Here is a 27,630-nt window from a genome sequence, read left to right as displayed (position 1 = left end):
AGGAGTAGGGCTGAATTTTCAGCAAGCACTTACCCACTTGCTGAAAATATCCGCCCTACGCCTCGTCTGGCATTAGCCTTAGCCTCAAAGGCTAATGCATGATGGGAATAGCAAGATGTGAAGAGAAGCTGCAGCGTCACTGCCCCATGCCGACATGACTGAGCGATATCCATAGTACGGAGAGCGCCAGGATAGGGCACGCCAAGCTAAAGCTGCACAGAGAATATGACAAACAAGCTCACAGCAGCCCGGCGTCACAAAGAAATCGGGACACAAATGACTTGATGAATATTCAAACAGTTTATTACGGAAGAGGAATTTTCAGTCTACAAATTTTGGATTGGAATTACTCGGCTTTTAGAGGTGTGTTGTAACAATGACAGGGGTTCCCCCCTGAAGTGCTAGTGTTGCCAGAGAGGATTTGCCATGATATGACGCCCATTGCTGGAATTATCTTTACAGCCCATTTGCCGACTGATGAGTCTTAAATAGTAAAGTACTGTACAGTGCATTGTGACAGGTTTGCCTTCTCATAATTTGGCTCCTTCCATTTAAACTGACTGCAGTCTTTTCGTCTAGCTGTAATCATGAAGCTTAAAGATAAAGAAATCCAGTTTCCACACCACCTTTAACCACTTAGGCCACAGAGTGGTCTCTGGCATATTGCAGTGCAAAGCTTTGGCCGTCTTCTTGCCCCCAAGATTGAAAATCGGGTAAACTGTGGGTTCTTGGAGCCCTAAAAACTTCTGATTATGCTGATAGCTACACCCCCCCCCCCCCCCCGCAAATGATATATATGAACTCATGGTACCGAATATTCTACTGATGACTTGTTCAGATGAATGGACCAAATTCATTAGCGTACATGCATGCAAGTCCACAGGCACAAACGATGGCTGGTACTAACGTTAAGGTAGACAATGGCTGGCAAAATTGATGACAATTAAAACTTAAAGAGTAAATACACCCCATTTTAGGTGCTCAGTTTATTCCCCCCCACCCCCAAATAAACTGCAGAGTACAACAGCATAGCTTATTTTGCACCCCAATAATGGCCAATTCAACCATACAATTATAACAGCTGATCTAAAGAACACCTACGTGGCAGCTCCCATTTCTATATAGACTGTATATGAATCAGGGTAGCTACACAGGTAGAAAAACCTTTGTGCACAGAATGAGCTATGCTAATTACGGATCACTGAAAAATAAAACCTACTCATAAGCAGGTTAATATCCCCTTTAAACCCCTTTGCAGATATTGGATGCTTTTGTTTAAGCCAAGGAACTTAAGGGTGGGGCAAGGAGAAACGAAAATCCAGGTTTGGTCACCCTGTAAAGTACAAACGTATACATTGCCATCGGCTCAGCCCATAGGTCTATGTGTCTTTTTTTCACAGAATTTTTTTAAAAATGAAGAATGAAAGCCCTCCCATTGAATCGATGTATTTTACACATACGCTTACACAGCTTAATTTACACAGCAGTTTCTTTCCCGTCAGTCTCCGGTACTGTCTAAGTAGCATTGTCGAGTAGGAGTGCCTTTTTGTAACAGAACCTATGCAGTATCCTAAAAATAACAGATGACGTGCTGTTCAGGTAGGGGCGAGCGGGGAGCAGACAAGCAGCTATCTCAGTTACTCAGAAGTAGTTCTGTCGCAGTTTCTACATCCCATGCTTTTGACGACAAGGCAGCTATTACTGCATTCTGCGGGAGAGAAGGAACAGGCATTAGACTGAGGCTCAGGCATGAGCAATGAACACATTTATTTCAGGGTACAGAAGATGCCATGATGCATGCTATTTAGGGTATATTGGGGTTCATTTATAAACACTGGGCAAATTTGCACCTGGGCAGTAAACCATAGCAACCAATCAGTGGTTAGATTTTTCCAACCAGCTGCAGGGTCAACACTGAAAGCAACCATCTGATTGGTTGTAGCCCATAGTTACAGCTCAGGTGCAAATCTGCCCAGTGTTTATAAATGAGCCCCGTAATATATATTTATATTAATGTTTTTCCTACTTCAAAACAGAACTCAATTTCCAGCACAAACCTTCATTACCCTGGCTCACACTAAGCACACAATTAACGGTAAGTATTTACCTAATTGACCATCTCTTATCTAAACTGTAAGCATTAACTTGTCATTATTTTACTTGGGAAGATTCCAGAGCTGGGTGGCGGCACCCAGATAACAGATTTAGGTCACAAAGGTGAAGACACACAAAGCTACTAATAACAGCTACTTTCCATGGCTACTAAACCCCAGAAAATATCCTGCCATAGACAATACTGAGAATTGTAGAGACTTATCAGTAAATGATCAGCATTGTCTATTTTAGCAGCCACGACAAGTAGCAGGGGAAAATTAGTCACCCACGACTAATCTCCTCGATATGACATCCCACCGGCGAGAATGTAAATCGCCGGTGGGATGGCATACGCGGCGCCAGCGATTTGCTGAAATCGCCAAAGTTGCCGGTGCCGCGTATGCCATCCCACCGGTGATTTACATTCTCACCGGTGGGATGTCATATCTGGAAGATTTGTCACGGGCGACTAATTTCCCCACGTGCCACAGCCCTAAAGGTGGCCATACACAGTAAGATGTCACCAAACAAGCTCATCTTCTCCCAATATGCCCACCCTAGGGCCAAACTATCACATTAAAACAGTCGATGCAGTTCTGGATCGGAAGGAAAATCAAACCTGCCTTATAGAGATCTGCCCAATATTAGGCCAGATATCGGTCGAGTAGAACCTGGGGGTCCCCATACACGGGCAGATAAGCTGCCAAATTGATCTGAAGGACCCGAATTGGCAGCTGAAATCTGCCCATGTATGGCCACCTTAAGGCAGAGAAAGTAATGTAGTTATGGAAACAGAGGTTTTACCATACGGCTTTAAATGTTATTGAAATTTTTTGTTCTAGCTCTAAAGGCAGGGATTCAGGATACACTCCCAGGATCTGCACTACTGACTCAAAAGAAAAAGCAGAACCATTTACTACACTGCTGCTCAGAATGTCTGTGGCTCGGTCAACAGGGACAGCGCAATAAGAAGCCATACACAGGTAGGCTTAGCCACACCCAGCAGGCAGCTTACCAGGTAGTGTATGGCCTATCTAACCAGGGTCTGTCTGGGGGTGGGCATTAGCCATATATCTGTTGGGCAGGTTAAAAATCTTGCCAGGCAAGGACCACATCACTTCAGACAGTACCAGAAGTACTACAATATGGCCATGCCCCCAGGGCCCCCTGCAGGGAAGTCACAGTACATCTATGTGCATGCAAAATACTTTCCTTTTTAATAAAAAGGTCACACTTTCTAGAATGCATTATTAAGTGATTCATTCAATATAAAAAAAAAAAAAAAAAAACACTTACCCTATCAAAGCCCATGGCACAAAGGTTCTCTATTTTTTTCGTGTATTCTGGACTAGTGACGGGTGCTCCTGCGTACACGTGTGCCCACAGTCGAGCTGTCTGTTTAAACATTTCTGGATTTTGTTTATACTAAGGGGTTTAGCCGGGGGAGAAACAAAAGAAAGAATTGGTCAACATCATCTGTCAGACAGTTCCAATAGTAATACACTGAACTCAGCTAAATGGCATTCCTTCTGGAACTATTCTACACACCGGGAACACTGGGTAAGATATCGTGCAACAGGGATTGTGCAGAATGATTTATTCTCCTATATTTATCTCGTGTGACTAAAGTAATACTAAACACAGAACTGCTACACAAATACAGAAATAGCTCTCACTCTGGGAATTGCAGGTTTTATGTGCCTTCAGTCATATATACCGGGAAAGTAATGGTGAGGAGGGCAGACAGTGAGTAAATGGATAAAATGACGAAGGCTGATGCCACACAGGGTAGATTGTCGCCTGCGCAAACACAGGCCAGGAATAAGCCCTTGAGAGCTAAAATTAGTAATATATTAAAGGAGAAGAAAAGGTAATAACTAAGTAAGCTTTATCAGAAAGGTCTATGTAAATACAGCCATAAGCACTCACAGAAATGCTGCACTGTGCCAGAGACATGCAGCTCTCTCTCCTCTCTCCTGCTCCCACATCCCTCAAATATGCTAAAAACTCCCTCCACCCCCCCCCTTAGGAATGTGGATCTGAGCCAATCAGATGAAGGTATGCCTGCAGCTTGAGATTAACTCTTTATTAGCCTTCTCCTTTAAATTACACGGTTTGGTTTAATCAGTGGTTAACTTGTTTATAAAATGTTAAAAAGCCTTAGTACCTATTATTCTAGCATTAGAGAGAAACTTGTTCCTGATAATATGCTGCTCATCCCCATTAATATGCTATTGGACCCCATGGGGCACCTACAAGAGGGGTGAAATAAAGATTTGGGGAAACTGTGTCAGAATAGATCTGACACAGGAAAGAGTTTCACTGAGCTTTACTCCATTTTTAAAATGTTGTTTAAAATGTATTTTTGTGCCATTTTTATGTTGTTTTAACATCAAATTTACTAAAGTGAACCCCCCCCCCCCCCCCATAATGTTTGAGAGGAAAAATGCAGAAACCTTTCTCATTTATAAGTTGGTTTCAGAGACATTTTTTTTTCTAAATTTATCAAGAGTCAAGCATTGCTTCTCTCAGGGGGTTAAATCTGTGCCAGCGCTGATCCCTAAGTGCCATTATGGATTACCCAGTAAGTGTTACAGGAGGTGCGACACGCACTCAGCAGGGAAATCCCCATCACTTGCTGAGGAATTGCGCACTGGGAAAAAAAAACAGTATATGTGAAATGGAACCTGCCCGGGGGCTGGGCCAGTCATTTTAACACAAGACAGGCGAGGAAATGCTTCTGCAACACCTAAGGGACATATTTACACTAAATACAAGATGAATATTTGACAGTGGAAAGTAACAGGCAATTAATAAGGCCAATTAGGCCAAGCATATTAAACGTTGAGCACAATGGATGTGTTTGTGGGTCCCAGAGCATTAGAGGGCTCACCTGATTAGCCACCACTGCATCCTGCGGATCATCTGGTTCTGCTGCAGCCAACAGAGCTTGCAACGATAACAATACTGTTCTTAAGGTCATAGCTGCAGCCCTAAATGGAAAACAATGATGGGTTTCCTATTTGTGGCTTGTAACTAACAAATATATAGAACATCTGGAAAAGTTTTGATCATTGAGGGGCAGATAAAAATGTGAGATTAGAGCTCACCACAGAAAAATTCACCCACTTTCTTTTCATTACTATGGGATTTCTTTTAAAGGTCCTTTTTAATATTTTATATATAACATAGACCATGAAATACCACATCAGGTAAAGTAATACAATAGAATAATTTGATTTCAGGAGGAATTATAGAACTGCGAGGGGCAGTATCTCTGAAACATACTGCAGACAATAGAATGAGGAGTACAATATTGCAGATTTTAGTTCTGGCAGCAGAGCAGGTTTAGTAGATGAAATTACCGGTTAAGGTAAGTACATAGCAAGTGTCTAGTGGGGGGAAAATATCAACTTGGGGTTAGAAAGTGAATGTGGGTGTGGGGCTCTTAAGATGCCTTCTAGGTCACACCAGGGACCGCAAATTTTATCAAATGTATTAAATGCACCTCTAGTCTCATACATAAGCTTATTCATAGGAATGACCATATTCACCAAATTTCTCCAGGCTGTGACACTGGGCGAGGAGGGGCCCATCAAGTGTATTTATCAATGGGTGAAAATTCACCAGTGGGTGAAGTTTTCTATAATGAGCTCCAATATCACATTTTAATGAACTGCCCCCTAACTATTCACAAACGCAGATTTCCCAGCACTGTGAACGTGTGATTTTCTCTTCTACAAACAACTGGGATTCAGACTCCCAAGTACAGCTGTTCCTATCTTTGTTCAATGACAAGCTTTTTATCCATATACAACTACTTGGAAACAAGGAGCCATATGAATAAAAGATACATGGCAGGTTGATCAAAGTTTTACATTTGTCTAATTTATTAAAACTTTCCTGACAGTCAAGAAAGGGATTTCATTGACTGACAAATTTATTAAAGATACATGCATTATTTTGCCTGAACATATTTGGCTGCTCATTGTGCTCTATGGGGTGTTTGTGCTCGGGAGCAATACTAAGCTCCAACACCCACAAGAAGCATATTTTAGATTAACTTGTATGTCTGGATTTAGCTAATGCTCAATTAAATGTTTTAACAAAGGTAAAATGGCAAATGACATCTTTACTGATTACTAGATTGTAAGATTTGGGGCAGGGACCTCATTCCAACTGAAGAATTTGCAGGCTTACCGTGTTTCAGCTCTCTCCCTGCCCTAATTTGCACTTCAATTAATCTTTTGGACTACACAGATATGTATGTATACCTTTATTTATAAGGCTCTCCTTATGTACACAGAACTGTACAGTAGATATGCGATTTATCCTTTGTCTGCTCAGCCTGAGGTGTATCCTGCTATGCAGAGTCATGGATGTATACATCTTTTCCACTGTGTTGAAAATTCTAGCACTTAGGTACAGGTATCGGACCTCTTATCCGGAAACCAGTCATCCAGAAAGCTCCAAATTACGGAAAGCCCATCTCCAATAGACTCCATTTTAATCAAATAATTCAGAATTTTAAAACCGATTTCCTTTTTCTCTGTAGTAATAAAACAGTACCTTGCACTTGATCCCAACTAAGTTATAAATAATCCTTATTGGATGCAAAACAATTCTATTGGGTTTAATAAATGTTTTATTGTTTTTTTAAGTAGACTTAAGGTATGGAGATCCAAATTATGGAAAAGCCCCTTATCCGGAACACCCTTGGTCCCAAGCATTCTGGATAATGGGTCCTATACTTGTATTTATTCTTACAGCCTTTTATATAATAACTGTACATGCTTGTGTTTATGCCTTGCAAAGCAATATAAATATAAATATTATATATAAATATTATATATATATATATATATATATATATATATATATACACATAAATACATGGACAATATTCTCAGGAAGAGCTTCACCACTCAAAAACATCCCTCTGCTGTGTATAAAATGCCCGAAGGGACTGTGCTCAAGTGAGAAAGCAGTGCCCTACTTCTAGAAACACTGCACAAAGTTATGATAAAATTAGCTAAAGATAAGGAATGACAAGAAGCACTAAAGACTAAAGCTGAACCTGAATTACATATGAAAAGACCAAGCTACAGGTACCAAAATGCTTTCCTTTCCCTGGAAATCGGTACACTTACTAGGCAAATGTACAACTGCACACAGACCGGCAGAAAAACATATTGACATTTGTTGTGTCCCATTTTCCCCAAAGATTCTTATTTCTTTACCATTGGTCTTTCAATATGTCCAAGCAGATGGCTCCTGTGACAGAACTAATATTCGGATGCCAGATTTTGGTAATAAAGCGAACCTAAAATAAAAAAAAAGTAGGCAAAAGTCAGGTGTGGAGCATCGCAACACAATTTACAGTTGTAAAATATAAAGCATACATTTTATTGCCACAGTTTTGTAAACAAAGAACAGCCAACTGAATGTAAAGGAACATTTTTTTTTTTGCTTACAACAATCAGCAGTATATTATTAGCTCTATTCAACTTTCTACCACTCACCATATCCACTTACCTTAGGGGGGTTAAATGGGTAGGTTTCTGGAATTTTGATTTCTAACTGGTATCTCCCACCTGAAATTGAAAAGAAAAAAAAACATTATTCTTTCCTTGAAATGTAGCAAATCCCAGTTGGCACAGAACTCCTACTACTGTATATGAATCATCCATCTTTATTAAACATCAGCCTGAACAAACTCAAATAGTCTTGTCTGTCGTCCAACATAAACAGGCAATGTAAGGATTTGCCAACAAAGATATTACAGATATAAAGTGAAAAGGGACAAATATCTCAAGCTCAAGAACAGATCCAAACTGGAAATACTAATATCACAGCAAAACCATTCTACGACTGCTAGCATGCATAATAGAATGCATATTTTTAGTATATTTCTACTGTAAACGTGTTACTGCCTTAATGCTTGTGGCACCAGTGCTATGGAAAGGCATAATGAGAAGGCACCTATTCTGTCACTAAACCCAGATAGCAAGCGGCACCGTCACTTTTAAAATGCATTCACCATTATCAAAATGAGACAAAGGCTCCTACAATGTGACATGTTTGGTATTTAATGGCTAGTATTGTCATTCCATGACAGGATTCCATATTATTATGTGCATCTGTTTGCATCCTTATTAGCCACCTCAGCTACCTTCTCTCGTGTAAGAGTGAATGCATTTTGAAATGCTCAGTATCTAGTCTAATAAAAGCAAGGAGTACCTGAGGAGAAGTCACTGGGATTGGTTTTCGGGGAGTTCAAGATCAGCCGATAAGAAAAAGTAAACTGACTTAAATAAGCAACAGAAAGCACACTGTGGAACATTGCAAACTCATCAGTACAGGGTCATTTTGCTCTCTTTATAAGCATTGTTCATATTCCATTCCTACCCTTTAGGCTAATGGACAACAGGGAGATTAGTTACCCGTGGTTAAATCTCAGCTACCATGGGCGACTAATCTCCCCAAAATGCCTTTGCACCGGCAATAAAATGAATCTCTGAAAACATATGTGTATCCCTTTCCACCAGCGATTCACTTTATTGTCCGTGCAAAGGTATTTCAGGGAGATTAGTCGCCCCTAGTGCCTGTTGGCCATTGCCCTTTAAGGGGTTGTTCACCTTGAAATTAACTTTTAGTATGAAGTAGACATTGATATTCTGAATTGTTTTCATTTTTTTGTAGTTTTTTCAGTTATTATTAACAGCTCTCCGGTTTGAAATTTCAGCAGCTATCTGGTTGCTAGGGTCTTTTTTACCTTAGCAACCAGGCCGTGGTGTGAATGAGAGACTGCAATATAAAAAAAAAAGGACTCAATAAAACGATAAGGAATAAAAAGTAACAATAAAAATAAAATAGTAGCTACTGGGATCAGCAACTCCCATGTGAAAGCTGAAAAGATATAGACAAAAAGGCAAATAATTTAATAACTATAAAAAATTAATAATGAAGATGAATTGCAAAGTTGCTAGAAACAGTACATTCTATAATATACTAAAAGGTGAACCACCCCTTTAAAGATACAGTAAAGTATGCCAACAGTTGATTGTGTGCAATTAAGGTTCCTGTGTATGGATTTATATGGGGGCCACCCCCCAACACACCCAGAATAAAAATTAAATCAGTAGCGTCCAACCTGCATCTGAACTACAATACCCAGTAACTCGGTACTTGCCTTGCTATTCTGGACAGTCAAAGCTATAATGCCAGGCATACACAATAGCAATATGATCTCACCAGATCATGGCACCCTAAATGAAAGCTTAACTGGTTTGGGTGCATGATCTAACAGATCCCTATGAATGATCATATCTCTAAGCATGCTTCATGTTAATGAGCCACCTTTGAGTGTATGACCAACTTGACCAAAAGCTGGAGGGCTACATGCTGGAAATTCCAGGTGCAAATCTAACAATTTTACACCTTATTTAATTAAGGATATTTCCCTCTCCTTCCTAGCCAATACACACGCCTAATGGCAGCTCCTACCTGTGTATAGCAGATAAGTAAAAAATCGGTGAACAACCAAAGACCTACGTACACAATAAATATGCCCTCACATTTTATACATTTACCTATAAATTAAAAATGGCAGCGCTAGAGCAAGTCATGGAGGCATGAGATCCATAGTAATACAATAGCATACTGACTAGGATGCTTTGTTTCCCCAGCACCACTCCAATGAAGGTGAAGGAAGGTGTACACTTAGGTAGCATCGGAGCATACCTTTCACAACACTGTGCAATAAAATCCACCCCCTAGCCAGCACAGGGCCCTAAGGTAGAAAAAGTATAGAGAGAAGGAAGTAAGGAGCAAGATGACAAAAAACCAACAGGGGATGGACTAACCCCAGGAAGAGGAGGAGCAGCCCTGCTGGGTTTTTTTTTTCATCCCAGCTCCTAAAGGCAAGTTAACATTGACCTTTGGGGACCTGTGCTGCTTAGGGACGATTGAGATATATGAAGACATTTTTGAACAAGCAAACACCTGGTTACACCATAAACATGCCCCATATATTATATACTAAATATAAGTCCGTATATGTAATAACACTTGTAAATATTAAATATTACTTCTAAAGCTTCACACTTCCAAAAGCATACACGCAGAAATAAATCATTAGTGAGGCTACTGATCTGCCATTTATGATAAAGTGTTGTATACACATTATAGAGATGTAGGGACAAAATTAACTAAGTACAGGGTAGAAGCACCACTAATACATGCATTATTACATCCCTAGCAACATGCAGTAAATTACACGTTCTTAATAAAACAGCGCAAACAAATTCAGTTTTTTTGTTGAGGGCTGCTAAACCTCTATGCTGGCTCATTAAGTTTCTGTGTAGAACTGTTCCTAGCCATAATCTATTTTGTGGTTTAATTCCCCTTAACAAGAATAAACAAGGATTAAATATACTTCATTTGAAATACAAATATATAGTACCTGAAGGGAACACAGAAGAGTGGCCCATTCTACCACGTACTATGCCATATAATGATTTGATGCACAGGTTTTTGTTTTTGTTTTTTTTAAATGAAATTAGCAAAAGTATACTGAAATCCATGGACCTTTATAACAACTTTTAAAAGAAATTAGGCTTCAAAATCATGATGTAATATTCTCCAAGCATGTATTAAATACCTAGAAACAGCTTTATTTTAATTAAATACCTAGAAACAGGTTTATTTGCTTTATATCTTTTCATACTGAAAGCCATGCATGTCCTACACTTCAATCTGGCTAGAAGAAAAGACAACTTTTTTAAAATAAATATAAAAAAAAATTTGCAATTTGTTTTGCAATTTTTATACAAGATTTAGTAACACAGCTAAGTAAATATAGCCTGTTCTATAACCACTGTTGTGCTTACTGTCTCACCAAGGGCAAACTAACATCAGAATTATCATTTGTCAGAATAACAGTGAACACCACTTTGTACCCTCCAATCCCAAATCATTACTTACCTTCATATGGTGTGTCAGGTGGACCAGCTATCTCACCACGAAGCTCAGAGAAATTCTCGTCTACTAGGTCTACTTTGATTTGGTTTTTGCTAGTCTTGAAGAAAGCAAAAAATTAAGTTAGTGCCCAAGGCTTTGAGACTACTACTTCTCCTGCACTAAGGCTATAGTTAATTTGGTCATACACACAAGACCCACTTGCTTGGTGGGTAACCAAACAAACGTGTCTTTTCCTAATTTGGCCAAATTGGACTAATCCAGTCATGCCAGTGATCAGACATGTGTACAGGTCTCGGGAATCCTTCTTGCAAGGAACTTATCAACATGCTCCTCGCCTGAGGGGGTTTTCAAACTTGCCTTATAAATATCTGGGTGATGTTCAGATATGTGTTGAGCTTCCCCCAAAAACAGACATGGAGGGGCAAGTTGGCAGCTTTTATCAACCAGAGTATGGCCAACTTTATCTCTGAAAAATTCTAGAAGGAACAGGCCTACATGAGAACAATTTAGGATATTCTAGTTAATTCTAGTTAATATATTTAGAGACACAGAAAGCTGAATGGCGTGCCAATTCTATGTTGTGATATTTACAAATATATATGTACACATTTATTAGAACACATTTTCACAAAACAAAAAAGTAACATTTTCTTTTTCATTTCCAAAAGAAAGGCTGGATGAACTGCTTTCACCAAAAATGTAGATCTAAGAAAAGTGAAACGTAAAGTGGATGTTTATTTTCTGTATTAGAATCCCCTGGAAGTCCAACCCCAACAAAACTCAATACCTAAGCATAAAAGAAAGTAATTTTAGACCCCAATGGGTCCCTTGATGCTACTGGTTATAAACCAAAAAAGTAGTTGAAGGACCAGCACTTCCTATGGATAGTTATATTTTCTTTAAATAACATACTGTACAGAGAAAATCCAAAATTTCGGTTCTCACTAGGACCTTTATCAAGGATAGTTTAACAATGTTTTTGAAATGTCATAATGAGAACTGAAACATCTGATTTTCTCAATACAATGTGTAAAAGTAAATATAACTATATTCATATATTGATATATAATGACTTTTCCGGTCTAAAGCATTATGCATTGGAGTGCAGGCAAATATTAAACTAAAAAATTAAATACATACACACGCGTTGCTCGGAAATCCGGCTCTGCTAGTGCAGAGCGCGCAATAGCAAGCTCTGCACAAGCGATGTGGCCCCCTCTGGGCCTGCTCCGATGCTAAAGTTCTAAGCGTGGAGCTGGATAGAGGGGCGGCAGCAGCCCCAGAATCAGCACAGATCGTTGAAAGTCAAACAATGTAATATATATATATCTCACTAGTACATCAAACCAATGCATTGGCTGCTTTCCCGCATTGCTTTGGATTTCTAAAAATCTTTACGTTCAATTTTAAGGTAAGCTCTATATCAGGGGTAGGGAACCTATGGCTCGGGAGCCAGATGTGGCTCTTTTGATGGCTGAATCTGGCTCACTGCCAAAACTTTAATAAAAAATAACGGGGGCGTGGCCTGCGCTCGGCAGATAGAAGACGTGTTCTAAGCCTTAGAACACGTCTTCTATCTGCCGAGCGCAGGCCGCGTCCGGCATCCTTGGCACCCACCCTACCTTGCCCCTGCGCTCGGCAAATAGAAGACGCATTCTAAGCCTTAAAACACATCTTCTATCCGCCGAGCGCAGGCCACGCCCTCCTCTGCATCGCATCCGGCATCCTTGGGACCCACCCTACCTTGCCCTGCAGCATCCGCGGCCAAACATATTGTATGGCTCTCACGGAATTACATTTTAAAATATGTGGTGTTTATGGCTCTCTCAGCCAAAAAGGTTCCTGACCCCTGCTCTATATATTTATAATGGGATATAACTATAAGCTCCTTTAAGGGAAAATGCATAAAGATACTGGAACAAGTTATAAAATAAATATGTTCCAATTCACTTCCTGGTTGCTAGGGTAATTAGAGTGCACCTATCAGCTTGAAGTTGCTTTCCCCACCAGAGGTAGCGGCTGATATAGCCCGCACTGTGGTTGGGGAACACAACAGTTCTTTTTAAAGGAAACAGACTTGCTTCCCGGATCGAGAGGGAGCTCTTGGTCCGGGCGACGATGTTGTTTAGCGCATGTATGTGATGTAGGAGCAGTGGATGAGACTCATCTGCCTACATTGTGCACACACGGAAAATGAGTGAGTTGCGACACATGTGGGTGCCACAACATGGCTGCCTGCACCTGAAGCTACCACACGTTGTAGGCAGCCTAGCATTGTAGGGGGCTATTATATTTTAACTATTGTTTCCCCAACCAGAGTATGGGCTTTATTAGTGAGGGTGATAAGCGCCCTTTAAAGGAACAGTAACACCAAAAAATGAAAGTGTTTTAAAGTAATTAAAATATAATGCACAGTTGCCCTGTGCTGGTAAAACTGGTAAGTTTGCAACAGAAACGCTACTATAGTTTATATAAATGAGCTGCTATGTCAACACGGGGGCAGCCATTGAAGCTGGGAAAAAGAAGAAAAGGCACAGGGACATAGCAGATAACAGATAAGCTTTTTAGAATATAATGGGGTTTTATTTGTTATCTGCTAAGTAACCTGTGCCTTTTCTCCTGTAAGGGCTCTGGCACACGGGGAGATTAGTCGCCCGCGGCAAAACTCCTTGTTCGCGGGCGACTAATCTCCCCGAGTTGCCTTCCCCCTGCCATCCCACCGGCGAACATGTAAGTCACCGGCGGGATGGCAGACGCGGCGGCGCGATTTGCGCAAAATCGCGCAACCTGAACCATGACAACAGCAGCAAGTTCAGAAGGACGACAAAACTCCCTATTCGCGGGCGACTAATCTCCCCGAGTTGCCTTCACCTGCCATCCCACCGGCGAAAATGTAAGTCGCCAGTGGGATGGCACACGCGGCGGCGCGATTTTGCGCAAATCGACGAAAAAGCCTCGCAAGTCTTTTTCGGCGATTTCCCGAAATTCCCGCCGCGTGTGCCATGCCACTGGGATGGCAGGTGAAGGCAACTCGGGGAGATTAGTCGCCCGCAAACAGGGAGTTTTGTTGCGGGTGACTAATCTCCCCGTGTGCCAGAGCCCTTAGGAAAACACACCAGTTGTACCAGTACAGGGCAGCATTACATTATATAGTAATTACTTTTATACACTTTCATTTTTTGGTGTTACTGTCCCTTTAAGGCAGCTGTATCTGGGCCGACAAGACATAGTATTGGAATTAACCCATGGTAGAAACAGATAGATTGCCTGCAACCTGAACCACGACAACAGCAGCAAGTTCAGAAGGATTGTCGCTCCTTATCGGTTAATGCTCCATCCATTTACTTTGGATAAGGTGCATCAGAATATTATCAAACAGGGCCAATTCCTGAAGCAACAGTTACCCCCAGTACATAGATATTGGTTTGGATCAGTGGGCTTCCATATAAATACCAAATACAAGATGCTTGCTACTCTATTAAATTACTTAAAATCAGGCAGTTATGAAACAGATTCTCTGGTTCGGGAGTCAATATGTTAGAGCCATGCTAAACAAAGACAGTTTTGCCAGTGCCAAGTGCAAGTTTAGGAAGACAGCAGGAGCTGAATGTGTGGCTAAAGTCTTCATGTAGGAAGGAAGGGTTTGGGTTCCTAGAGCACTGGGCTGACTTTTACTTAGGGTACAATCTCTATAGCCCTGAAGGGTTGCAACCTCAATGGAAGGGGGTCTGCTGTGCTAGGGGAGAGAATGGCTAAGAGGCTGGAGGAGTGTTTAAACTAAGCAAGGGGGGAAAGCTAGTGCAGACCTGACAGTGGGATTAGCAAGGCATTATGGGAGAGAAGTGAGGGGGGCATACAGTTTACCAGCTAAGGAGATCCCTCTGTTACAAAGAAAACAGCCTAACTGTAAACTTAGCACTAACTCTCCGTTAACCAATATAAACATCATAGGGAAAAGTAGTAACCGCCACTGTATGCTGCCAAATGCACAGAGCTTGTCAGGGAAATTAGGGGAGCCTTAGTGCATTGTGCCTGAGTCTGAGCTTTCAGAAGGAGCCAGCACTACACATTAGACCTGCTTTCAGGTAACCTATTGTTTCTCCTACTCCTATGTAACTGGATCAGTCCCAAGCTGGACTTGGATTTCTTACTGTGATTTTCTGATATCTATTGGGAACTGCTATGCTCCCTTCCCATTGTTGCTGCTGGGAGGGGGGTGATAACACTCCAACCTGCAGCACAGCAGTAAAGTGTGAATGAAGTTTATCAGAGCACAGGTCACATGGCTGTGGCACCCTGGGAAATGAAGAATATGGCTAGCCCCATGTGAAATTTCAAAATTAAATATAAAAAAAGAAAATCTGTTTATGCTTTTGAAAAACAGATTTCAATGCAGGATTCTGCTGGAGAAGGGTTATTTACTCCCATGAGTTAATTCCTTTAAGGGAGTGATAAGGAGGTATTTTCCAGCTTATCTGGAATGAAAGTGCAGACGTCTCACAGTTTATCTAGTCTCCATCTTACCATATTCCATGTGACACACCTTGCATTACTAAGCACCAGGCAGGTCATTGCAGCTACCCATAAATCAGCAGCTCACCGGCAACCATCCAATCACTAAGGGTATATCTTAAACAAACATCTGTGATCTAAAAACAAACATTTTTATAGCTCTGCCTGTGTAAAACAATTATTCATTCCTACACCAGAGATGCTCCATAAAAAAAGCCATTGCTTGGTAAAACCAAGATAATATGGCCATCACAGATAATTTAAATTTGAGAGAGATCAGCCCTTCTAAATGACTCCCAGGGCATAGGCACACAAACTTGGCTATACAGGCCTAGCTATACTCTATACTATGGGAATGTATAAATATATTCCTACATTAAACTAACTTTGAAGTTAAGGCCTTTACCAACTTAGAGATTCAACTATAATCTTTGGGCTCTCAAATCTTTTTATATTGTTAGCCAGCGTTTTGAGTGTCAACGACACTGTACATGCTCAGTGTGCTTTAAGCTTCTGTTGAGAAGCTACAATAAGGAGTTGCCAAACTATTAGTAGAAAGATATTTAACATCCGTCATAGATACTTATACTACATCTATCAAATCAATTCTGCTGCAGAACGCACTGGTTTCTATCCAGCCACATAATGTGAATAAGAATTACTAATTATCTGTAAATTTTAAATATACAGAATATTGCGAGTTGTTTCTTAAACTCAGGTAACAGACAGCAGCCCAAAGCATGTGCTATGATTCAGCAGAAATGAAATACAAAATATAAGATGTATCATTTCCAGTCTAACTCATTGTTGAGCTTCAGTTCTCCTTAAACATATGGTGAATGCCTGTAGGAGGGTATGTAATAAAGAGGGACTTACACTTTACTTAGAAATAAATAAATTCCCCCCTCTTTCTTTATTTCCTAACTAACCAATCCACAGAATTGCGACTATCTGCATAACCTGATAAAAAATATAAATAAAGAGTTAAAAAATAAATAAAATTACTTTAGAGTGTTATTCCCCTTTTAATAATTTACCAAATTCCAATAAATACACCAACAATAAAGAAAATGAAAATAAAATAAGGGGATATATTTTTCTACTAAGAAGTCAAGACAGCTTTTGTGGCTGCTTGTAGCCATAGCTGGACTTATCTATTTGCACAACTTGAGCAGACCCTCGTCAAAAAAAAAAGCAATGTGTATTACTAAATATCACTTAGTATCACTGAGATATTATGTGCATTCTAATCCAACTAGCTGCACCAGGTTCAGCCTAATAAAAGGTTCAGAATTTAAGGTGTCCATACATAGGGCAAATACTGGCTGCGATTCTTGATTGAGTCAGCAGGCTACTGACCCATCTGGCAGATCAAATACATTAGCCCTATGTCCAGGGCTAGGAGCTTCTGCTGCTCATGGAGAAAGTAAAATTGCAGAAATGACCACTAAAAACCTCTGGTGAACACTGCAGCTTAAGCTAAGTGAAGACAAACGGGGTGTAGTGCTGCATGTTATGATACTTTCTAAAAATCTTTTGTGGCCCTTGCTTAACCTAAAATAAATGGAGGACAAAGAAGAAATAAGCAATTACTTTATAACATTAGAAAATGTGTATTTCTTAATATGGTGAGCGATATTACTAATCCTAATTTGTAACTGCAACAATTTTTAGATGCAGCTTCTCAATGAATGGGCAGCACGCTGTCTCAAATGAAAGTTTCTCCATAAAGTGGCAGGAGGATATGCGGCAATGCCAGCCTTTGATCTAGCGCACACGAGAAAGTTACAGTTAACAAATTTGCACTCCACTGTTTCACAGAGTTACCCAGTGATTATGACCAGAAGCCACATATTTACCAAAGATTGAATCTAGAAGTCATCATAGTCTGCAAGAGTGAAATTCTGCTACTCTTTATACATTAATATGAAACTTTAGAGGGTATATTTATCAATACATATAAATGAGTTTACACTTTGATAAATATGTTTTCACTAATTGAATAGAAATTAATATAATGAGGGAAATTTCACTGTGGCTGACTATGGCAAGCTGTAGTTTAATACTTTGATAAATATCCCCCTTTGATTTCATTTCTGAAGTTTCACTGAATGGATTTCAAGGGCCATTAATAAGGAGAGAAAAAGTTGGAAGGGAGAGCCAGAGGGAACTGCAGTCTTTTCTACACAACTGTCCTACTTTTCCATGTCTCTAATACAATCCTTTAGTACCTTCTACATGACTCTAAACACTTCTGCAGCCCCACTCTATGGCAGTCTCTAATAAACTCCTGTCAAATCGTTCCAAGGCAGTCCCTAATACACTCCCATAAAAAAAACTCCATGGCAGCCCGTGATACACTCATGTCAAACCTATCCCTATCAATCTCTAACATACTTTTGTAGTAGTGATGAGCGGGTTGACCCACAACCTGCATTTTACCCTTAGGTCAGGCAGGTTAGGGTTGGGGGGTGTTGTGGGTTCAGGTTGGGTGTGGGTCAGACTAGGGAAGCACCTCTGCTCCTGAACTTTCCCTTCCTTGGAACCTAAGGCGAGAGCAGCAAACAATGTAGAAAGACGCAAGTACGTGTTTTAAATGCAAATCCTATATCGGCAACAATTTGTGGGATACGGTCAGTTGCAGGTTGACTTTTTCCTGACCCCCACACCACTATCTTGTAGTCTCTTCTGCAGTCCCTTTCCATGGCAGTCTCTACACAATCCTGTAGTCTCTTGATGGCAGTTTCCAATTCACTCCTATAGTACCTTTCCACGGCAGTCTCTAATACACTTCTGTAATTCTCCTCCAAAGCAGTCTCTAATACACTTCTGCAGTCCCTCTCCAAGGCAGTCCCTAATACACTTCTGCAGTCCGTCTCCAAGGCAGTCCCTAATACACTTCTGCAGTCCGTCTCCAAGGCAGTCCCTAATACACTTCTGCAGTCCCTCTCCAAGGCAGTCCCTAATACACTTCTGCAGTCCCTCTCCAAGGCAGTCCCTAATACACTTCTGCAGTCCCTCTCCAAGGCAGTCCCTAATACACTTCTGCAGTCCCTCTCCAAGGCAGTCCCTAATACACTTCTGCAGTCCGTCTCCAAGGCAGTCTCTAATACACTTCTGCAGTCCCTCTCCAAGGCAGTCCCTAATACACTTCTGCAGTCCGTCTCCAAGGCAGTCTCTAATACACTTCTGCAGTCCCTCTCCAAGGCAGTCTCTAATACACTTCTGCAGTCCCTCTCCAAGGCAGTCCCTAATACACTTCTGCAGTCCGTCTCCAAGGCAGTCTCTAATACACTTCTGCAGTCCCTCTCCAAGGCAGTCTCTAATACACTTCTGCAGTCCCTCTCCAAGGCAGTCTCTAATACACTTCTGCAGTCCCTCTCCAAGGCAGTCTCTAATACACTTCTGCAGTCCCTCTCCAAGGCAGTCTCTAATACAGTCAAGTAGTCCCTCTCCCTATCAGTCTCTAATACACTCCAATAGTCCCTCCCCATGGCATGCCTGGCTGTGGCAGCCTTCTATACTACCTCTTTAGAGCAGTTTACTGGATTTATCTTAAGCACACTGTCACCAATTGTTGCCCCTCATTGTATATAGCCAGACGCACTTCTGTCTCCTCTCACCTCTTCGCTTTTGAGCACCTCCTTGAACTCCCTTTTGATCCTCTGTGCTGCGATGTTCGCCATAATTGCCCCAGTTTCCGTACTTGACTGAGTCACCTTAAATTGCTGCAGTGCACGTTAAGTACGCCAGGCTTCCTCCCTCCGTGCAGTGCCGGCCCTGTGTGCTCTGCCTCCCCCGCCCCGCACAACGAAACCTAGCACAACAGTACACTGCAAAATGGCGAACCTGACACATGCGCAATACAAGAGTCTGGGCGGCCCACAGGAAGAACTTCCTGACAGGGTCCCTGCTCACGTCACTTTGGCCCGCCCCACAAATGAGACGTAACAGCGCGCCACAGAATCCCCGGGCTCCATTCATGCAGGGCTCAGTCACGTGATGTGTCACTGGACCCCAGCGCTAAACAGAAGAGTCGTGCAGTGTTGTAAAGTTTGGCTTTAGCAGCAGATTTCTATGAAACCAAAGGTCGTAGCCTGCCAGAGCTATGCAATTCTTATTAGAGGATGGGCTGACTACCTGCCCCTAGTAAGCATTTGTCTCAGCAAAATAGATATGCCACAACATGCATTAGTCACCTGACTCGTATTGGAAATCCAGAAGTTCCTGCTTAGTCTGCTGTATGGGAACTTTTTGTTCTCTTCCTTTTCAAAAGTCCTATGACTGGTCATGACCTACATCTGTTATCTAGAAAAAAAATAAAGCAGGGGCATAACTACAAAGGAGGCAGACCATGTGGTTGCAGGGGGGCCCTGGAGTGTAGAGGGCCCAGTAAGGGCCATGACACATAGGGAGATTAGTTGCACCACAACAAATGCCATCCCGTGGCATACACGGCACTGCGATATGCCGAAGTCACCGACATTTCCTCTCAAGGCGACTTTGGCAAATGGCGGCGCTGCGTATGCCATCCTACCGCTGATTTACATTGTAGCCGGTGGGATGGCATTGCGGGGAGATTAGTCGCCCGCAACAACAGAGATTTGTCATGGCAGCTCTAATCTCCCTGTATGTCACGGCCCTGAATAGTGAGCAGTTTTACTATATCTTGATAGGATAGGTCAATTTACCAACGATTTGGGCCCCTAAATTGAATTCTTTTGGGACAAGTGACATCTATTCATGCCACTGGTTGTGTGCATTTTCCTAAGCAGAGATGCTATCTGGATAATATAGCAAAGGCCAGCCAGTTAAATGATACATGCCACTACAGTTATTAAAGGACAAGGAAAGGCTAATACCTTGGGTGGTGCCAGTTACTTAAAATAAATGCACCACCAGAGATACCTTGTGCCTCGATTTGAATTCTATATCTGTATATCCATAGTTCAGTTAATTTTCTGGCTTAAAGGGGTGCTGCTCATCCCAAAAGAAATTACCTTTAAATAGTAACACCTTTTACAATGTGTCATTATGGCTTAATTTTGGCGGAAAATTAAAAGCCACCATTCTTAATTTAAAAGGTATTTTCAAATGCTTTAGAGACTTGGGACTGATTATGTGACATAAAGTCTTTATGATACCATAGCGGTCATTCTTGACCCCAGGGGACAAAGTGCAAGAGCACTAAAGGGCGCAAGAGTGGCTTTAGAGAAGCCTTTCTTCAATCATTATGTTCTGTACTTACTTGTAAATTTATAAGTGTCTTACATATACTGTTTTTATCAGTACTATAAATATTTGATTGGTATATTTTAATTGATAAAGAATAAATTCTGTTTGTGCAGATTCACCCAAAGGCACCCCTGATTCGGATGGATTCGGTTCTCAAGCTAGCCTTAGTTATGTCAACTATGGCCTTTAAGACAGAACCACCTCAAACAACTTTCGGTATCTGAAATTTCCATAACATAATGTACCGAGGAGCCTATCGTCCATGAGCATTTATACTTTTAATTTTAGGGTGATTTTGATATGATGCAAAAAAGATCTTGTATTTAATTGATTGAGAGAGTCTGTTAGATCTTAACAATGTATTTTAATTATTGTTAGGATAAAAGATCATGTGAACAGCCATATCACCTAATTAATCATATTTATCGTTTTCGTAAGGTAATTCTCAGTTAAAATCCATAACCCCCAACTGAGTCATTGGGGCCGATTTACTAATCCACGAACGGATTGAAAGCACCCGAATGCGTAATAATTGTGTAGCATACCTCCCAACATTTTGAAAATGGAAAGAGGGACAAAAATAAATGCCGTACGCAGTGTGGCGAATTTTGTTGGACATGCCCATTTTTTTGCGACCACATCCCCTAAATACCACTCCGATTTGAGTAAATTTGGCAGGTTATTTAAAGTTTGAACACATTTCTGGGGGGTTTGGGGTCCTGTTTTATGTGTTATTACAGTTTTGTTAAAAAAAAGTGATATTGCCCTTTAAGCTGCAAGTCTCAGTTCCCCTAAGAGACCTGTTTAGCTTATTAGTTACAATTGTATCTCAGTGCAGGGGGGGCTTTTTACCTTTCTGGGCTCTCTGCCAAAAGCCCACTTATTAAATTAATAAAACAATGTTTCTAAGTGCAGGTGACGCTTGTTAAGATTTCTGGGCTCTCAAAAAACTACTTTTAATTAAATTTGTATCTTTTTTAGCTTCAGTGCAGGAGATCAAAGGGAAATAAGGGACTTTTCGCCTGATTCCAGACAGGCTTGCCGAGACTATGCCCAGCTACTCTACATTTACCCTACCTGTGCCTGCACCCAAATGAATGAAATATGCTCGGGTGCAGGCACATGTAGGCGATATCCGCCAAAAAACGCAAGACTTTGTATCTTCAGCAGATATCGGCTACATGTGCCTGCACCCGAGCGTATTTCATTCATTCGGGTGTAGGCACAGGTAGGGGCGTATGGCGGAATTTTCGGCAAGCGGTTTTCGGTTTTCCGAAAATATACGCCATACGCTCACTGTGGCATCAGCCCTCAGTAAGAATCTGGGACTGCGGGTTGAGCTGTCAAAAGAGGAACTGACCCGCGAAAATCGGGACAGTTAGTTAGGTATGGCGTAGCTTGAATAATCTAGCGATTTACGCTATTATATATTTGAATCTAGTTTTTTTTCCATAATTCATTTTTTAAGAAATTTTACAAGTCACTGGTTCTGTTACACAGATTTTATACATTTAGGGCTCTGGCCCGCGAACAGGGAGTTTTGCCGCGGGCGACTAATCTCCCCATGTGCCAGAGCCCTAAATGTAAGTCGCCGGTGGCATGGCACACGCGGCGGCGCGATTTCACGCAAATCGTCTTTTTCCGCGATTTCCCGAAATTCCCGCCGCGTGTGCCATGCCACCGGTGACTTACATTTAGGGCTCTGGCACATGGGGAGATTAGTTGCCCGCGGCAAAACTCCCTGTTCGCGGGCGACTAATCTCCCTGAGTTGCCTACCCCTGCTATCCCACCGGCGACTTACATGTTCGCCGGTGGGATGGCAGGGGTAGGAAACTCCCCGTGTGCCAGAGCCCTTAAGAGACAAAATGCATTGTACCACACTGCTTTGTGGGTGACTTGCTGGCACACTGTAGCCCCTTATATTCATGCACAAGCAGCTCCTTTTTGTAAAGACGTGGCAGGCCCAGACTGAAAATCTTTATATTCTGGAAAATGCCAAGAGTAGCTACTGTAAGATGTGAATCTCAGTCCACACATAAACTGCAGACACACTGAGTAATTGGTCAGTACAGAGCCAGGCCTTTTATCAGTCACCACAATATAAAGATCATGTGGTGGAGCCATTAGGACCATTCCTCCAATGATAGTACAGAAGCCTTGATGCTATTATTAATCAAAAAGTTTTGTCAATATGTACTAATTGCTGCATTTAGAATAGATTGCAGATGGAAGTTAAGTTAGCTCACACTGGGAAGTTGCTTAAAAATTGAGTAACTGTGTGTATCTGGAAGTGCAAAGACCAAAGAGTTGAAATTCACGAATCTGTGTGCTAGCGACCAGTATACTATGAATTGCTTGCCTGAAGAAATAGTCCACCTTGGAAGTTACTTTTAGTATGATAGTTGAAGAAGTTAACAATTGGTCTTTTTTTAGTCTTTGTGGTAAATATTTAACCTTTTGTTCTACAATTTTCTAGTTTGAATTTAAACTTTTATCTGGTTTCTTGGGTCGCAAATACCCTTGATGTTTGGTTTAAAAAAATAAATCAACTAAATCAAAATTTAGTTTCTGGATTATGCTGTGTTCTACTCAACAGGGTCAGTTATGCTCACGCCCCCAACAACCAAAAATGTAAGGTAGAGAAATGCTAAATTAAAAGACATATGGTTTAGAAACTATAGGAGAAAAACATAGCTATCTAAATTATTCTGAAATTAAATTTTAAGGCTGATGTTGCATGTAGTGCTGACAGAACCCCCCCCCCACCCATTATGCCTGACATGAATAGAAAACACTAAACTGTGCATTTCTGTGTCAAAAACGTCCTGTCATGAGCTTAGGTCAATGACAAGAGGCAGAGGGTTTGTATCTCCATGGCGAAAATGCACTGGTAGAGAAAAACTATTTGTGTCTTTAGCATAAAAACAAAGCACAAATATGGCAAAATTAGTATTGCATTTTTAGTAAATTTAGTAAACACCACACTGAGAAAAGCTGCATAATTTTTCTGTTAGGGATGCAACAAATTAATTATTAATTATTAGATTAAATGGGATACTTTATAAAAGTTTAAACTAAATACAGAACCAGATGTGAAACCTAATTTGCTTATTTAATTTACAGCACAGTACCCCTCCATGGCAGTCTCTAAAACACCCCTGTCAAACTAATACACTCCTGTTGTACCTCTTCACAACAGTCTCGAATACACTCCTGTAGTCTTCTCCATGGCAATCTCTAGTACACTCCCGTTTTACCTCTTCATAGCAGTCTGTAATGCACTCCTGTAGTCCCTCTTCATGGCAGTCTCTAATGCACTCCTGTAGTACTTCTCCATGGCACTCTCTAATACACTCCTGTCAAACTTCTCCTTGGCAGGTGGGTGGGTAAATTACAGACAAAAGTTGTAGTGGCTGACATTGCATTATATGTAAAGGTCCCCATACACTGGCAGATCGCGAAGCGAGCGGATCTTCTCCCAATATCCCCCACCTACGGGTGGGCGATATCGGGAGAATCCAGGGTAATTCGATAGGGCCAAATGATCGAATTATAATGACGGGCATAGGTAAAGTTGGTCCGGGGACCGCATCAAAGAGCCGATGCGGTCCCCGATCTGACTAGATTTTCTAACCTGCCCAATCGAGAAGCGTCCGAATGCATTTTTTTCTTAATGATCGGTATTTTGCGATTTTTTTCGTAAATTGTCACAACTTTTTCGTAGCCATTACGATTTGGTTGTAAATTGTCGCGACTTTTTCGTAGCCATTACGACTTGCTCGTAAATTGTCGCAACTTTTTCGTAGCCATTACTACTTGCTCGTAAATTGTAGCGACTTTTTCGTAGCCGTCGTGCCGAGTACGAAAGTTTCGGATTCATTCAAGCTTAAGTATCGTGACTTTCCTTGGGCCAGGTTGGAGCTGCAGAGTGCCATTGAGCCCTATGGGAGACTTTCCTTGGGCCAGGTTGGAGCTGCAGAGTGCCATTGAGCCCTATGGGAGACTTTCCTTGGGCCAGGTTGGAGCTGCAGAGTGCCATTGAGTCCTATGGGAGACTTTCCTTGGGCCGGGTTGGAGCTGCAGAGTGCCATTGAGCCCTATGGGAGATTTTCCTTGGGCCGGGTTGGAGCTGCAGAGTGCCATTGAGCCCTATGGGAGACTTTCCTTGGGCCGGGTTGGAGCTGCAGAGTGCCATTGAGCCCTATGGGAGACTTTCCTTGGGCCAGGTTGGAGCTGCAGAGTGCCATTGAGCCCTATGGGAGACTTTCCTTGGGCCGGGTTGGAGCTGCAGAGTGCCATTGAGCCCTATGGGAGACTTTCCTTGGGTCGGGTTGGAGCTGCAGAGTGCCATTGAGCCCTATGGGAGGCTTTCCTTGGGCCAGGTTGGAGCTGCAGAGTGCCATTGAGTCCTATGGGAGACTTTCCTTGGGCCAGGTTGGAGCTGCAGAGTGCCATTGAGCCCTATGGGAGACTTTCCTTGGGCCAGGTTGGAGCTGCAGAGTACCATTGAGCCCTATGGGAGACTTTCCTTGGGCCGGGTTGGAGCTGCAGAGTGCCATTGAGCCCTATGGGAGACTTTCCTTGGGCCAGGTTGGAGCTGCAGAGTGCCATTGAGTCCTATGGGAGGCTTCCAAAATCATGCAAAGTCGCAAAGGTTTGCCCGCCGTTTACGAGCGCTCAATACGAAAAAGTTGCGACAATATACGAGCAAATCGTAATGGCTATGAAAAAGTCGCGACAATTTATGAGCAAGTCGTAATGGCTACGAAAAAGTCGCGACAATTTACGAGCAAATCGTAATGGCTACGAAAAAGTCGCGACAATTTACGAAAAATCGCAAAATGTTCGTTTTCAATCTGATTTTTTCCCATTCGGGATTCGGATTTGTGGATTAGTAAATCAGCCCCTAAGTGTAGTTCAATAATAGCTGGCAGGCCACAGGTACCTACAACCTGGCCAGGCATTATTCTGGTCCTTGATGCCAATACACTAATAGAAAATAAAGGTAACGTAAGCAGGAAGGCTGGTATTTTTTCCAGGAAATGTAACAACCCTAGTTGCAGGTTACAACAATAGGTTGTACACCTAGCTGCTATTAATAGTAAAGAAACATTACTTTCACAACTAGTGGAGGAGTGGCAGAACTACCAGCAAAAGTCCAAAGCTTGCTCAAAGAACAAGCCAAAAGTCTTGGGCTGACAGTAATAATCAGTCAGAAGTTCTGCCCAAAGTCTGGGAAGTAAGAAAAATCAGGAAGATGTCAGCAGCTGGAAATCAAATACAAGTAGAGGGCTTAGTGTCACACACCAGATAGGAAAAGACAGCTTCATGATACTGGAGTTAACAGGCATGCTCAAAAATGGTGTGGTGTCCTGCAGGGACGCCATCAGGAAGTTTGTACAAAAAAGTTTGGACATACCCTCTTTTGGGTGAAATATAACCAGCTCATGTTAATCTGTAATAAGCAGTTCATTGATTTAATGTGCTAATTAACAGTCACTGCATTGGGGGTCAGAGGAGTTTGCCCCTGCCCTCATGGAAGAATATTTTCCCAAGCCCGGCACAACACTACCCTCTCGCCCCCTGATGGCAGCCCTGGGAAGTGACCCCAATGAGGGCACTGGGCCGTGTGTGTGGACATGGTTGTGGGTTACACATGGGGAATGGCGCAGAGAACGGTAGATGGGGAGGGCAACTAGGAGAAAGACAGTGCAGCGTGGAGCTGACATGGATTAGCCAGGCGGGGCCCACTGCTGTCAGTGGGCTGCAGACTTGGGAAGGGCTCTGGTGCCTGCAGGTCCTTTCCCCTACACAGTCTTCCTTACTGCTCATTTCTCAATTAAGTTTTAGTCCCAGTAAAACTGTACAGGGAATGGGTGGGTGGAAGTTTGAACTTCCCATCCAATCCCCATGGAGCTTTACCGGGGCTTAACATCAGTAACCAACAAGCATAGGGAAAGCTGTGTAGGGTGGAAAATGCAGGCACCCAAGCTCCTGCCCTACTTACCCAAGTCTACAGCTATCTGACTGCCATGGGGGGGGGGGGGTATGACAGGAGTGTATTAGAGACTGCCATGGAAAGGGACTACAGGAGTGTGTTAGAGACTGCCATGGAAAGGGACTACAGGAGTGTGTTAGAGACTGCCATGAAAAGGGACTACAGGATTGTATTAGAGCAGGGGTCCCCAACTGCTGGGCCGCGGACCACTGGCGGGGCATGGGCTGTTTTTGCACTCGGTCACCTCAGTTACGAACTAACGCATTGTGCACATAATGGCGCGAACGAATGAACATTGCATGCGCACTCCCCCCCCCCATCCTTGGGAACATTTTCCTACTTGAAACCGGTCCTTGGTGCAAAAAAGGTTGGGGACCACTGTATTAGAGACTGCCATGGAAAGGGACATTATTTCACGCCCATTTTGTGCATGCACATTGGCGTTATGTAGGCCACATGCTGCATGTGCTGTACAGAGCGGTCTCTCCACCCCCCCCCCCCCCCCCCATCCCATTTCTTTGGAAGTTACTCGATTTTGAAGGCGCTCCGCTGTCCTCCCCACCCCATTTTGCCGAAGTCCCATGAATTTCAGTTGTGCATGTGTTTGGTGATGTCAGTTGATGCATTGGCACATGCACAGGGAGAATTTTTCAGCTTCAGCTACAATTTAGCTTCAGGGTATGGGGGAAATATTTCAGTTGCACACATTTCTAAACATGTCAAGTTGACAGCTCTGGCAGTACCTTCCCCTGGGTTAGTCTCTAAGGGTTGACAGTATTGCACTTAAATATTACTGGTGCTTTTGCTA

General features: G+C 42.1%; 1 protein-coding gene and 1 long non-coding RNA gene across 3 annotated transcripts; one reads left to right on the top strand and one right to left on the bottom strand.

Moving 5' to 3' along the window:
* Nucleotides 1–280: 280 nt before the first annotated feature.
* Nucleotides 281–19,385, bottom strand: ube2k (ubiquitin conjugating enzyme E2 K). Of its 2 annotated transcripts, none has more exons than XM_018091973.2 (7): nucleotides 19,212–19,303; nucleotides 11,080–11,168; nucleotides 7,630–7,688; nucleotides 7,335–7,417; nucleotides 4,988–5,087; nucleotides 3,391–3,519; nucleotides 281–1,708 (listed from the first exon to the last, which is right to left on the bottom strand). In XM_018091973.2, the coding sequence occupies exons 5-7, from the start codon at nucleotides 5,075–5,077 to the stop codon at nucleotides 1,634–1,636; spliced, it is 294 nt and encodes a 97-aa protein (XP_017947462.1). In that variant the 5' UTR covers nucleotides 5,078–5,087; nucleotides 7,335–7,417; nucleotides 7,630–7,688; nucleotides 11,080–11,168; nucleotides 19,212–19,303; the 3' UTR covers nucleotides 281–1,633. The 2 variants fall into 2 exon arrangements, with proteins under 2 accessions (XP_017947462.1, NP_001005662.1); NM_001005662.1 differs by having other exon boundaries at nucleotides 282–1,708; nucleotides 11,080–11,173; nucleotides 19,212–19,385.
* Nucleotides 19,386–19,592: 207 nt separating this feature from the next.
* LOC116408457 lies at nucleotides 19,593–21,225 on the top strand. Its single transcript, XR_004220946.1, has 2 exons — nucleotides 19,593–19,737; nucleotides 20,937–21,225. It is a non-coding gene; the product is annotated as an uncharacterized LOC116408457 (long non-coding RNA).
* Nucleotides 21,226–27,630: the final 6,405 nt, after the last annotated feature.

This window comes from Xenopus tropicalis, chromosome 1 (genome assembly GCF_000004195.4).
Source record: "Xenopus tropicalis strain Nigerian chromosome 1, UCB_Xtro_10.0, whole genome shotgun sequence".
Lineage (NCBI taxonomy): Eukaryota > Metazoa > Chordata > Amphibia > Anura > Pipidae > Xenopus > Xenopus tropicalis.
Note: the sequence above shows the minus strand (reverse complement) of the source record. Positions and strands in the feature narration are given on the sequence as shown.

Excerpts from the sequence above, each read along its gene's own strand:
- ube2k (NM_001005662.1), bottom strand. The coding sequence starts at position 19,274 with ATGGCGAACATCGCAGCACAGAGGATCAAAAGGGAGTTCAAGGAGGTG. Across the intron at positions 7,418-7,629 it reads ACCCATTTAACCCCCCTAAG|GTTCGCTTTATTACCAAAAT; the intron begins GTAAGTGGATAT and ends TTTTTATTTTAG. Across the intron at positions 5,088-7,334 it reads GACATATTGAAAGACCAATG|GGCTGCAGCTATGACCTTAA; the intron begins GTAAAGAAATAA and ends TTTTCCATTTAG.